The sequence below is a fragment of the Phoxinus phoxinus genome, assembly GCF_949152265.1.
Source record: "Phoxinus phoxinus genome assembly, chromosome: 19".
NCBI lineage: Eukaryota > Metazoa > Chordata > Actinopteri > Cypriniformes > Leuciscidae > Phoxinus > Phoxinus phoxinus.
The window spans coordinates 27574850-27588220 of NC_136894.1; the positions used below are offsets into that span (position 1 = coordinate 27574850).

General features: G+C 39.3%; 1 protein-coding gene across 4 annotated transcripts in view; it reads right to left on the reverse strand.

Moving 5' to 3' along the window:
• Positions 1–825: 825 nt before the first annotated feature.
• Positions 826–13371, reverse strand: part of col22a1 (collagen, type XXII, alpha 1) — a 78330-nt gene continuing 65784 nt past the window's right edge. For 3 of the 4 annotated variants that reach the window (XM_079590199.1, XM_079590198.1, XM_079590197.1), the window contains 18 exons: positions 9220–9273; positions 9054–9107; positions 8900–8953; positions 8743–8796; positions 8103–8156; positions 7943–7996; positions 7733–7777; positions 7539–7592; positions 7386–7439; positions 7241–7294; positions 6942–7013; positions 6762–6797; positions 6635–6679; positions 5458–5637; positions 5305–5371; positions 5036–5218; positions 4872–4949; positions 826–4323 (listed from right to left, as the gene is read on the reverse strand). In XM_079590199.1, the coding sequence (XP_079446325.1) occupies positions 4130–4323; positions 4872–4949; positions 5036–5218; positions 5305–5371; positions 5458–5637; positions 6635–6679; positions 6762–6797; positions 6942–7013; positions 7241–7294; positions 7386–7439; positions 7539–7592; positions 7733–7777; positions 7943–7996; positions 8103–8156; positions 8743–8796; positions 8900–8953; positions 9054–9107; positions 9220–9273 (1386 nt within the window). In that variant the 3' untranslated portion in view covers positions 826–4129. The remainder of the gene's footprint in view (positions 4324–4871; positions 4950–5035; positions 5219–5304; positions 5372–5457; positions 5638–6634; positions 6680–6761; positions 6798–6941; positions 7014–7240; positions 7295–7385; positions 7440–7538; positions 7593–7732; positions 7778–7942; positions 7997–8102; positions 8157–8742; positions 8797–8899; positions 8954–9053; positions 9108–9219; positions 9274–13371) is intronic. The other variant, XM_079590200.1, reaches the window with a different exon arrangement.

Consider the following 13371-nt stretch of genomic DNA (forward strand, 5'->3'; position numbering starts at 1 on the left):
AGCTCCAATAACCTAGCCTATATTTAATGATATTATTTGGTTATTATTATTATTTATGGCATTGGCCTTAAAGGGATAGTTCACTATACTGTAACTCACAATATCCGTTTAAAGTTTTAGTTCTCTCAAAAATGAAAATTGTCATTTACTCTCCCTCATGTCATTTCAAACCGGTAAGACTTTAGTTCCTCTTTAAAACACAAATGAGATTTCAGTTCCTCCATTGACAGTCGATGCAACTACCACTTCAAAACGTTTGTATAGAGATCGTATCTGAAGAGACACGATCGCTTTATATGATGAACCGATTATATTTTTGATGATTGTATTCACATAGCTATAGACATTAATGGAAACATCAGAAACTTTAAAATATCAAAGTGGTAGTTGCATGGACTGTCAATGGAGGGACAGAAATCTCTCAGAATTCATTAAAAGATCATTTCTGTTTCGAAGATGTATTTTTTTGGTTGAACTGTCCCTTTAACCCTGGATCTCTTTATGTTTACATTGACTAGTAGACTGGTTGTCCAATACATGTTTTAAGGTCATTTTTAAGATAATTATAGATACACACTGGCAAAAAGGAACAATTCCAGAATGACGATTTAATTATAATAATCATTTGTGAATTAAATGAAGGTTTAATACGTCTTGCGCTCTGTGTACAGCATCACTGACTGTCAACTGCCACAGAAAATCAGTTCGACTCAAATACGGTTTTAAAACAAGCGACTGTATTCTTTTTTATAAAAATGTAGCATGGTCATGACAGCTGAGCTTTGCACAAATGATGGGGATTCTAGCACAAAAGTACCTTTGATCTGATCATAGATTTTTTTTTTAAATTGATTTGAAGAAGAACAAAATGCACCTTAGGTCTAAGACACATGAAATCTATCTTAAAAATAACAACAATTATAATAATCATCATCTTTTAGAGTTTAGAGAACACTGTATACGGTATTAACATCATAAGTTTTTCCCCCACAATTACAGCCCGATCCTATAAAATGGACGTGTTCCACTCTTTATTAACACATACGCTCTCCCTCCATACATACACATACATCAAACTGATTAAGATTAATTATAGCACCAGAGAATCAGTTTAAACAGGTAGATTATACCATGCATAAATTATACTATTTTACATCACCTGCACCTGTAGCTCATTAGAATAATTTAATGCAAATTGGTATGAAAAAAACAAATACAGTCATTAACGGCTTGAAGAAGCCAAACAAACAGGAGGATACAAAGTCAAAAAAGCAACTATATCTGAATAAAGTGGAGGAGAACATAACAGTAATGCTGATAGAGAGTATTCCTTTAGCTTGCACTAAAAAAGCACCATGAATTTACACACATTTGCATCAGTAATAAGCTCAGCGATTCAAAATAAATCACCAAAACATCAACTCTTGAAGGCTGGGCGAACAAGGACAAACAATTAAGAAATGCAGGAGAAAGAAACAAACTTGATAAGAGCAAGATTTCTTATAATTAACCATGAGCATTGGATATAGGTAACAACAAGCCTATGGTATCATGGGTGGTTTTGCTTTAAAATATAATTAATCAGTCAACAAATCCAATTCATTCTGACCACATCCACTAATGACGCTGTACCTTATTTCAGCAATTCTGCTAAATTCAACATGTGACCTCACACTAAAGCCCCGCCCCCCCAAAGAAAGGCAACCTGGACATGCTAAATGACTGACAGGTAGCGAGACTTTCTGATTGGCTGAAAAAGCACAGACCACTCCCCCTGTCACAGAGACACCTATTTCAGTGATATCTGTCAGGAAATTAAAGGAACAATAAAAAAAAATAAAAAAATTCTTAAAGTATTTGCAGCCCTACAAAGAATAGATTACTTCTTTCTTTTTTATATATAATAATATATTTAAGTAATAAGGTAATAAAAAAAATGGTAAAAAAAAAAATTCCTTTCAAGAATATATCAATATTTTACCATTTTTTTTAAATAAAATTGACAAAATTTAATATCTTTTGGATGTCAATTTCAGTCAAGCTAATTTTAACCTTTAAGTGTTTTAAAAAATCTTGTTTGAAAAAAAAAAGTGTTTAAAAAAATTCATGAGCTTTGCTACAGTACAATACTCAGATTAATATGTAATCCGTAACTGTTTGTGGGCTGACAAGTTATTTTGACGCAATCTCCTCTTTCAGCGGCTTTAACTGGCTCACAGGGGAGCAATCTGCAGGATCTATCCATCTGAACTCTTTAGTGGCACAAATGATGCTAGCGCACACTCACACTGGACTTTAACTGGGACTTTGTGTTCCTGAACCTTCATAATGACCACGGCAATGCCGTTTGAAAAGGAAAGTGCTCCGCAAAACTACAGTATTACAAACGAGGCATCAATGGTGTGTATTTCTGCAGTGACAGCCATTTTTGCCAATTGCTTTAATGACAAACCAGCTGCGTTACACTATTAAACAGCCATTGCATTGAGCAGCTAACTTTCAGTCATCACAAACGCAAGTTTAATGATCCAAAATTAAAAGGCAAGTTATTCACCAGATGCCTGGCTACAAAGAGATACAACTTACAAAACGTAGACAAAAAAAAAGAGCAGAGATGCACTTCTCCATCTCCAGGACCTCTAATGATCCTCATTGAGATTTCCTATTGATGAGTGCAAAAGCGTTCCTCTGTCTTTTCCCAGAGGAACGGATCGCTCCATCAATAAACCTCAAGCAGAGAATTCCCCAGACTTGATCAAACTCCGTGACCTCAGTAAACGGCGTGAGGATTGTCACTGACATCACGGTCTGGGAAGTAAATGTCAGGATTTCTCGTCCCGTTACATGAAACGCCTTGAAAGTCTTCACCTGAATAAATGACCTTGAGCTAAAACTTACTAGTAACTACCCACCCGCCCTCCCCTAAACATTAAACTCTGACCGGCAGGACACTTGTGGGCTTTTCACACTTATAATTGTTGACCAAGAGCCATTTTTAACCCTGGGTTAATGTGTTTCACACTATACTAGTTTAGCATTCCATCCTGGGATGTTATGTAGAGTGTAAAATCTTTACAAACTTAGTCAAATCTGGGTTAATATTATTATTTGCATACTATTGGGTTAAATTCATTGAGTGGACAAGTACAGTATAATACTGTCTCTTCTTAACGTTTAACTGTGTAAGACACTGTACAATCACAGAAGTGTTAGCATTCATATTTAAGGCATTTACAAGATTTTAGAGCAAAAAACTTAAGGTCATCGAAAAGTCATTGGTGATAAAATGATTTTTAAAAATCCTTATCCATTCGATTCAGAACGACTCGCTAACGAATACATTCTGACCGATGTGTGAACCAGTTCAACTGATTCATTGAAAGAACGCAACTTCAAAATATCTAAGCGATTCAATATTGTGGAGTTAATAATGACACTTTTTTTATTTTAGATTCGCTATAGAAATGACCCATACATTTTCATGATCACATTCACCTTTCAGAGTTAATCTAGAGCTGGATTTCACAACCCGCAGTTGGAAGCGCTAATGCTAAATGCTAACACTTTTTCAAAACTAGACCTTGTGCGCCAGAGAAACAAGTTGTGTTTGAACTTTCGTTTTTGCGGTAACTGTATATTTTGTCACTGATGGCATCACTGTTGAAGAGGATGAAGTGGAATTACTTACTGTAGTGTTAACTAAAGCTATGAGCATTGTAATGTTTGAAGCGGATGTCATAACAAATGTCAGTAGATCGGGAACATTTTAAAATGTTCATTCACCATGAACAGTGAGATCTTACCTTCATGCTGTGGAAACACAAACCGGAAGGCAGAACACAACGAGCGCAGCGCTGAAAAGGGGCGGGGCTTCATAAGGTCTATAAGTGTGAAATGTTGCTTAACCCAGGGCTAAAAGTGGACTGAACTCAGGGTTAAAGACATTAACCAAAGTGAAAAGCCTATTACAAACACACATTTACACACGCATACACACACACACACTCACACACACATATTTACACACCCTACAGACGCTGGAGTTCTCCTGATAGTAAAGAACATATTCTTGGCTCATTGAATGTCCAAGTTCATAAATAGGTGTTAGCCCAGGACAGTGAGGGGTGTATTAAGTGCCCTTGACGTTTTTGGTGTGAGGTCTTGATGCCAGACTGGCGTAGTAGGCACACTGTGAGGGGTCGCACTGCCCTGTCGGTCCAGGAGGTCCGGGCTGACCGTGAGGACCAGGGTTACCAGGCTCTCCTTGAGCACCTGCGCCTCCAGGAAGACCATCTTTTCCATATCCTGGCATCCCTGCAGGACCTGTGGTGCAAATATGACCTCAGACGTCGTTTATCATTACAACACGTTTACAAAGAAATGTTCGAGTCACAATTCACTCCAAAAACAAAGGAAAAAATTCAACGATATTTTATATAAAAATTATATGAAATAAAATTAAGATATATTTTAAGACTGTTTTACACTTTTGCATAGACTTTATTTTTTTAGCACAATTCTCTCCAAAATATTTATTTTACTAAAGAAAAATATGGCATTTTAAATCTAAATTGAAAAAAAAAAAAAGCATAAAGAAAATACAAAAAAATATTACCATGATGTATTACTATTTTATGGTTTAAAATAATTATTAATCGTAAAATCATAAAGTATCATTATTTTCTGAATTAAATAGAATACTGGGACTTTAATATGTAAATCTTGTCCTAAAACAGGCTTCTTTTCCAGTATGTTTTCTTTACATTTTTTGGTTGGAATTAGGAAATTTTCTTGACAGTTTTCATGAGATTCATTCAAACACATCATTTGAGTCAATGTAAATCCAAGCATTGATGACCAAAAGTTCTTACCAATGGGGCCAACTGGACCAGACTCTCCTCTCTGTCCAACACCGTCTTCTCCCTTTTCACCTTTTGAACCTCGTTCACCTAAAAAAAAAAACAGGGTAGGTTGAAAAGATTAAACTTCAAACACCAATCGAGCAAAGTAACAATCTGAAGTTAGTTTGCGGTACCTTTAGGACCAACTGGACCTCTGAGTCCTTCTGCTCCATTTTGTCCAGGCATTCCAGGCTCTCCAGTTAGACCTTGTCTGCCAGGAGATCCATCTTTACCTGGGGAACCAGGCGGCCCGGGACGGCCAGCCGTGCTCTTGATATGAGCGGGTTGCATTTGAGCCATGAGGTAAGCTAGTTTAGCTGTGAAAATCAATGGAAAGTTTAGAAAATATAAAAAGAAATTGCAAAGTATCAAGTTAAATACATTTTCGCCAAATTAATCTCACCATCCAATTGTTTGGAAAGTTCCTCTTGAATGAGCCGTCGCATTTGTTCCAGTGATGGCGTCTCGCCCTTAAAAACACGTAATAAATATCATGACATCATTTCGACATCATCAGCATCACACATTTTCTTTTAGAATACGAATGTATACTCACTCTTTGACCTGGGAGTCCCGGCTGTCCTGAAGAACCAGGGGGCCCAACAGGACCCACCTCCCCAGGGGGTCCCGACATGCCCATCATCCCTGTGTGACCCTTCCTACCGGGAGGCCCAGGGTTACCCGGAATGCCCGGATCTCCAACGGGTCCTTTGTCTCCTTTTATTCCATTATCACCCTGCAGAAACAAGCAACCAAGTAAGACAAGTGGTGATGTGATTCAAGTGGTTAATATGTGGGTGGATGGATGGATGGGTGGACAGATGGATGTATGGATGATGGATGGATGGATGGGTGGACAGATGGAGGGATGGATGATGGATGGATGGATGGGTTGACAGATGGATGGATGGATGGATGGGTGGATGGATGGATGGATAGATGGGTGGATGGGTGGACAGATTGATGGATGGGGGGTGGACAGATGGATGGGTGAATGGGTGGGTGGACAGATGGATGGATGGGTGGACAGATGTATGGATGGATGAGTGGGTGGGTGGACGGATGGATGGATGGATGATTGATGGATGGATGGGTTGACAGATGGATGGATGGATGGGTGAATGGATAGATGGGTGGATGGATGGGTGGGTGGACAGATGGATGGATGGGTGGACAGATTGATGGATGGGGGGTGGACAGATGGATGGGTGGGTGGATGGATGGGTGGACGGATAGGTGGATGGATGGATGGGGGGTGGATGGATGGGTGGACAGATGGATGGAGGATGGATGGATGGATGGATGGGGGGGTGGATGGATAGGTGGACAGATGGGTGGACAGATGGATGGAGGATGGATGGATGGATGGATGGGGGGGTGGATGGATGGGTGGACAGATGGGTGGACAGATGGATGGAGGATGGATGGATGGACAGATGGATGGATAGGTGGACAGATGGGTGGACAGATGGATGGAGGATGGATGGATGGACAGATGGATGGATGAGTGGATGGATGGGTGGACAGATGGATGGATGAGTGGATGGATGGATGGACGGATGGATGAGTGGATGGATGGGTGGACAGATGGGTGGACAGATGGGTGGACAGATGGATGGATGGATGGGTGGACAGATGGGTGGACAGATGGGTGGACAGATGGATGGAGGATGGATGGATGGGTGGACAGATGGATGGATGGGTGGACAGATGGATGGAGGATGGATGGATACCTTTTCTCCCTTATGTCCTCTGTCTCCTGCTTTTCCTAACATGCCCTATGATAAAAACATGGTAAGTTAAAAAATTATGAAAAATTGTTCATATAATATTAATGAAAAGTAAAGAACCATCACTCACTTGTTTTCCCTCTGGACCAATTGGACCAGACGGACCCTGAGGGAAAAACACAAGTGTTTGCTCATGTTCAGACAGGCTACAGCACTTCATATCCACTTAGGATTGACCTCTTAATTTTAGCTTTAATTTTAGATATGCAAGAAATGAAATTCCCATCAGTCCCAAACCAACATCACTCACCGATGGCCCTTTTAGACCTGGGAATCCGGGTAACCCTTGGATCCCTGCTTCACCTTTGTGTCCTGGCTGACCCTGAAATACAGTAAAACAAAGTGATCATTTACAATAAACATTGTTAATAATATAGTTCAATAAAGTTAAGGGGGTTTTAGATGTTGTGCTGTGTTCAATTTTAATATGCGGCCCCATAGAAATTCTGACCCATGCATTAGTAGACACACCTAGGCAGTTTTCGGGTCCAAAAGTGGTTGAAAATCAAAATCTCTGCCGCTCATATTGACAGGCTATAAGAAACTTACAGGATTTCCCTGAGATCCGGGCTTGCCCGCTGGGCCTGATTCTCCAGGTTGACCCTAAAAAGACGAAACAAAGTGACCCAACAAAATAATCACACTGGTGCAGTTTTGTGTTGCGATTTAATTGGTTCATCAAAGGCATCCTCACGGTTTCTCCTCGTGGTCCTCTCATGCCCTCTTGCCCTGGTGGTCCGGTTTTACCCTGAGCAACACAAGTACAGCAATTAAAAGCCAACACCATCAGCGCTCAGCGCTCAGGTCAGCAGTGACCTCTGACAACACCGATAGCGTGTTTACTCACATCTTTCCCAGGTGGACCCTCACGTCCAGCAACACCCTGCTTCCCATCTTCACCCTAATGTAACCAATATGACAGGTCAGCATTTATAAACAGAACACATGACGTTTCTGGATGATTTATGGAGCATATATTAGCGCTGAAGCTTTGAATATGAATGTATCTATGGGCATTCATTTCAATTGCCATTGACTAACCTTTGACCCTGGTGGTCCTGGTTCCCCTCTGTGACCTTTGAAACCCTGGAAAAGACAAAAATAAATGTGGATATTTTAACCTATAGGTATAGGTAGCAGATAATAATGCCATGGTACATGTGTGTGAGGTGAACTAGTCCAGCTTTCCACAGAAATCCATCCGTAATACAGAATAAGAGAATCTTCCCTAGGTTTTTAGTCATAACTCACAGGCATTCCTCTGAGTCCGTCTCTTCCTGGTGTTCCTGGCTCTCCCTGTTTACCCTACAAGCAGAAAAGAAGATAATCATGTTTTTTTAATGTTTCTCGAGGTATATGCAGAACTAAGTTTGGCTAGGATGCTGGTATACACAGAACATCAGACTCATACCGGCTCTCCTGCTTCTCCTGGTCTGCCATCCTTTCCGTGTTTACCCATCATGCCCTTCAGCACGGAATATGTAGTAGCAGGCAGTATGTAGGCACCGGAAACAAAAACAGCATCATGGAGTTATTAGATTAACTTTTAATAATTTATTTTTAAATAAATTAATACTTTTATTCAGCAAGGACACATTTATTTGATCAAAAATTACAGTAAAAACAAGTTACAAAATATTTCCATTTCAAATAAATGCTGTTCTTTTGAACTTCCTATTTATCAAAACAAATATATATATTATGGCTTCCACAAAAAGCAGCACAACTGTTTTCAACATTGATAATAATAATAAGAAATGTCTATTGTGCAGCAAATCATCATATTAGAATGATTTCTGAAGGATCATGATGCTGAAAATTCAGCTTTGATCACAGGAATACATTTTCTATTTTAATATATTTTAAAATGTCACAGTTGTTTTAAATTGTAATAATAATATTACTGTTTTTTACTGTATTTTTGATCAAATAAATGCAGCCTTAAGCATAAGAGACTTCTTACCAAATCGTACCAACCAAAAACGTTTGAACGTCAGTGTGTGCGTTCTAAAAAAATGTCAGGACATTATAAACACAATGTAATCGCTCACCATTAGACCCGGCAGGCCTGGAGGTCCCTGGATTCCCTTCAGTCCTTCTTTACCCTGGTAAAACACATTCTCATGACTATCAATCATCAATAACATAGACAGATTCCAGTTTTGCAATCCATCCAACAAATCACAGAACAAAACATATTAGCCTTGCCTTTTCTCCAGGAGGTCCAGGTGGTCCAATAGGTCCAGGGTTTCCATCATTACCCTACAGATACAGCAGAAATGTACGTTTTTTTTTTTTTTTGTAGAGCTACACAGTCTGGAAGTGTTCTTTTAGTGTATTTTAGGAGTTTTAAAATACTCACAGCTTGACCCATGGCTCCTGCAGCCCCAGGATAACCAGGAGGTCCGGAGTTTCCCTGGGGAAACGCAAATCAATGAGAGAAAGATGTGGCATGAGGATAAATAATGGTATGTCAAATAGTCTGAATATACATATAATACATACAGTGATGAAAAGGTTGACAGTACCTTTTCACCCTTATCTCCAGGTGTTCCTGGAGGACCTCTGTCACCTTTGACCCCCTGCAACGGAACACAAATAAGTTTTTTCAAACCAACACCAGTGGTGCCATGCTGCCGGTTGACATATAGGTAGACTTAAAGAATATCCATGTGTAATGTGTACAGTCAAACCAAACATTATTCAGACACCAGATATCATTTTTTATATTATTTTACTAGTGGGTGCAGGACACTATAGTTCCTTGATGTAAGTGAGGATAGCAAAATTAAGTAAACTGTGACATATTATACCCAAAAGTTCTTCATACAGTGGACTACCAGTAAATTTTATACAAATTTGAGACCAAAAATTAATCAGACACTTTGACCTGACCATGTTTTGCTTTTATTTTTTTCTTTAATTGCTAATGCAAACTTTTTACTCCGCAGACTGAACAAAATTAAGCATTGCTTGGTAATTGGTTGACCTAAATTGGTATTATCTAATTATGTACTTAAATTGAACATCTGACAGCTATTCAACATAATTCATTTGTGAGACAGTTTAACAGAAGGATGGACAAAACCAGTGAAATATCAGTATATATCCGAAATACCAGTTAGTTCTTGTTAGGGGCCATGCCCGTAGGGCAAGGCACCTATTGTATCCGTTAGTTAGGGGCCATGCCCGTAGGGCAAGGCACCTATTGTATCCGTAAGTTTTCTTATTATTAGGGGCCATGCCCGTAGGGCAAGGCACCTATTGTATCCGTAAGTTTTCTTATTATTATTATTAGGGGCCATGCCCGTAGGGCAAGGCACCTATTGTATCCGTTAGTTTTCTTTTTATTATTATTCTTCCTCCTCTGTAAGTCTATGGCAGCCCTATGAACCGTACATAGGAAAATGATGAAATTTGGCACAGTTATAGATATGACCATGAATAGTAATTGGACCAAATTTGGAGTCTGTTGGACACACTGTATAGCGCCACCACCAGTTCAAAAATTCAACATTGAAATGGCTGTAACTTTTGAACCATTTGATCCACAAAAATGAGACATAGTACACCTGATTGCTCTCATCATATTGATCTGAACCAATATAATACATTAAGACCACGCCCATTACAGTAGCAGCCATTTTGAAAAGTACAGTAATCAGTCTGATCGCTACTACTCATTCAAAATTGATCCAAATTGGTCCACATTTTGCTCAAATGATCTTTGGACTGAGCTGCATAAAAGTACTGTGCCCGATTTTTTTTATACGTCATTGTTCAAAAGTTATGACGTCACAAAGTTAATGAGGTCGACCCAAAATTGGTTCAGAGGCTGTATCTCGGCCAAACTTTAATGCATTGAAATGAAAATTGGTATGCTTCATCGGAAGCTTGATCTGAGGGTCCATGCCAAAGTTGTAAACAGTGCCACCTACTGGTCATGAGATACGGAAAATGGCTATTTCGGCCAATAACTCGTGAACAGATTGTCAGAAAATTTTAAACTTGATGTCAATCGATTCCTTGGATCATGCAGAATCTGTCGATATAGATTTTGCCATGGTGGGCGGTACCATGTGTCCGCCATTTTTAATTTTGTTGTAATTTGCAATATCTTTTAAACTATTTGAAATTTGTTCACCAAATTTGGTATGGATCATCATTAGCATGACCTGAAGGTACCTGATAAGTTTTATCACAGCGCCACCTAGTGTTCCAGAGATATAATGTTTTTTTGCAAAAACGCTTATAACTTTTGCAAACATTGCTTGAAATTTGATTCCTTTATGCCATTATATTCCTTGGCTTATGCCGATTCCAACGATGTCTTATTTGTCATTTTCCAACAATGTGACTGGCCGCCATATTGGAACCAATGTAAAACAGTTATTTTGCTACTTCTCTTTCAAAATTGGTTCAAAATTGTCCAAAATTTGCTCACATGATCCTTGGACAAAGCCGCACAGAAGTACTGTCCCCGATTTTTCATATTCATCTCTGTTCAAAAGTTATGATATCACAAAGTTAACGAGGATGACCCTAAATTGGTTCAGAGGCTGTAACTTGTAAACATTTGAAGTGAAAATTATAATATTGGTGTCTATCGACTCCTTGCATCATGACGAATCCGTGGATATATAATTTGTACCATGTACCACATCATAAGTAATTAGCTGCATTAGCATTAAGCTAGCTTAGCATGCTAACCTTGTTAACTTGCTTTTGTGTGCTCATTCTTACACTGAAACATCTCTGCAGCTTCCTAAACCAGCATCCTCTGAGTGGCGCAAGTTGTTAAACCATGTGCTGTGAATCCAGAACCATTCTGGTCGTGGGTTCGAATCCTGCTTGGGATGACTATGTTAAATTGTGTATTATGTTGTGTCTTTTCCTGTATTGTTCTAATCTTTTGCTCTAATGGCTCCGCACTGCTCTTGGTGCTTAAATGCTTGCTGCACTGCTGTGCTTACAGTACTTGCTGTGCTTGATGTAAATTGACATGTACATTAAATTTCAGATTTTTTTGCTCTTACGGCTCCGCACTGCTCTTGGTGCTTTAATGTTTGCTGCACTGCTGTGCTTGATGTACATTAACATGTACATTAAATGTCATATTTTTTGCTCTTACGGCTCCGCACTGCTCTTGGTGCTAAAATGCGTGCTGCACTGCTGTGCTGACAGTACTTGTTGTGCTTGATGTACATTAACATGTACATTAAATGTCATATTTTTTGCTCTTACGGCTCCGCACTGCTCTTGGTGCATAAATGATTGCTGCACTGCTGTGCTTACAGTACTTGCTGTGCTCTATGTACATTAACATGTTCATAACATTTAAGATGTTTTGCTCTTATGGCTCCGCACTGCTCTTGGTGCATAAATGATTGCTGCACTGCTGTGCTTACAGTACTTACTGTGCTCTATGTACATTAACATGTTCATAACATTTAAGATGTTTTGCTCTTATGGCTCCGCACTGCTCTTGGTGCATAAATGATTGCTGCACTGCTGTGCTTACAGTACTTGCTGTGCTCTATGTACATTAACATGTTCATAACATTTAAGATGTTTTGCTCTTATGGCTCCGCACTGCTCTAGGTGATTCAATTGTTACTGTGCTGCTGTGCTTGCAGTACTTGCTGTGCTGCTGTACATGATGTGCTGGCTGTGCTATATGTGCGCCATGCTTGGTCTGCTTGCTCTGGCCTGCAGGGCATGGCCCCGTGTTGCTGCCTGCAGCTATATTTATTATTATTATTATTCTTCCTCCTCTGTAAGTCTATGGCAGCCCTATGAACCGTACATAGGAAAATGATGAAATTTGGCACAGTTATAGATATGACCATGAATAGTAATTGGACCAAATTTGGAGTCTGTTGGACACACTCTATAGCGCCACCACCAGTTCAAAAATTCAACATTGAAATGGCTGTAACTTTTGAACCATTTGATCCACAAAAATGAGACATAGTACACCTGATTGCTCTCATCATACTGATCTGAACCAATATAATACATTAAGACCACGCCCATTACAGTAGCAGCCATTTTGAAAAGTACAGTAATCAGTCTGATCGCTACTACTCATTCAAAATTGATCCAAATTGGTCCACATTTTGCTCAAATGATCTTTGGACTGAGTTGCATAAAAGTACTGTGCCCGATTTTTTTTATACGTCATTGTTCAAAAGTTATGACGTCACAAAGTTAATGAGGTCGACCCAAAATTGGTTCAGAGGCTGTATCTCGGCCAAACTTTAATGCATTGAAATGAAAATTGGTATGCTTCATCGGAAGCTTGATCTGAGGGTCCCTGTCAAAGTTGGAAACAGTGCCACCTACTGGTCATGAGATACGGAAAATGGCTATTTTGGCCAATAACTCGTCAACGGATTGTCAGAAAATTTTAAACTTTATGTCTATCGATTCCTTGGGTCATGCCGAATCTGTCGATATAGATTTTGCCATGGTGGGCGGTACCATGTGTCCGCCATTTTGAATTTTGTTATAATTTGCAATATCTTTTAAACTGTTTGAAATTTCTTCACCAAATTTGGTATGGATCATCATTAGCATGACCTGAAGGTACCTGATAAGTTTTATCACAGCGCCACCTAGTGTTCCATAGATATAATGTTTTTTTGCAAAAACGCTTATAACTTTTGCAAACATTGCTT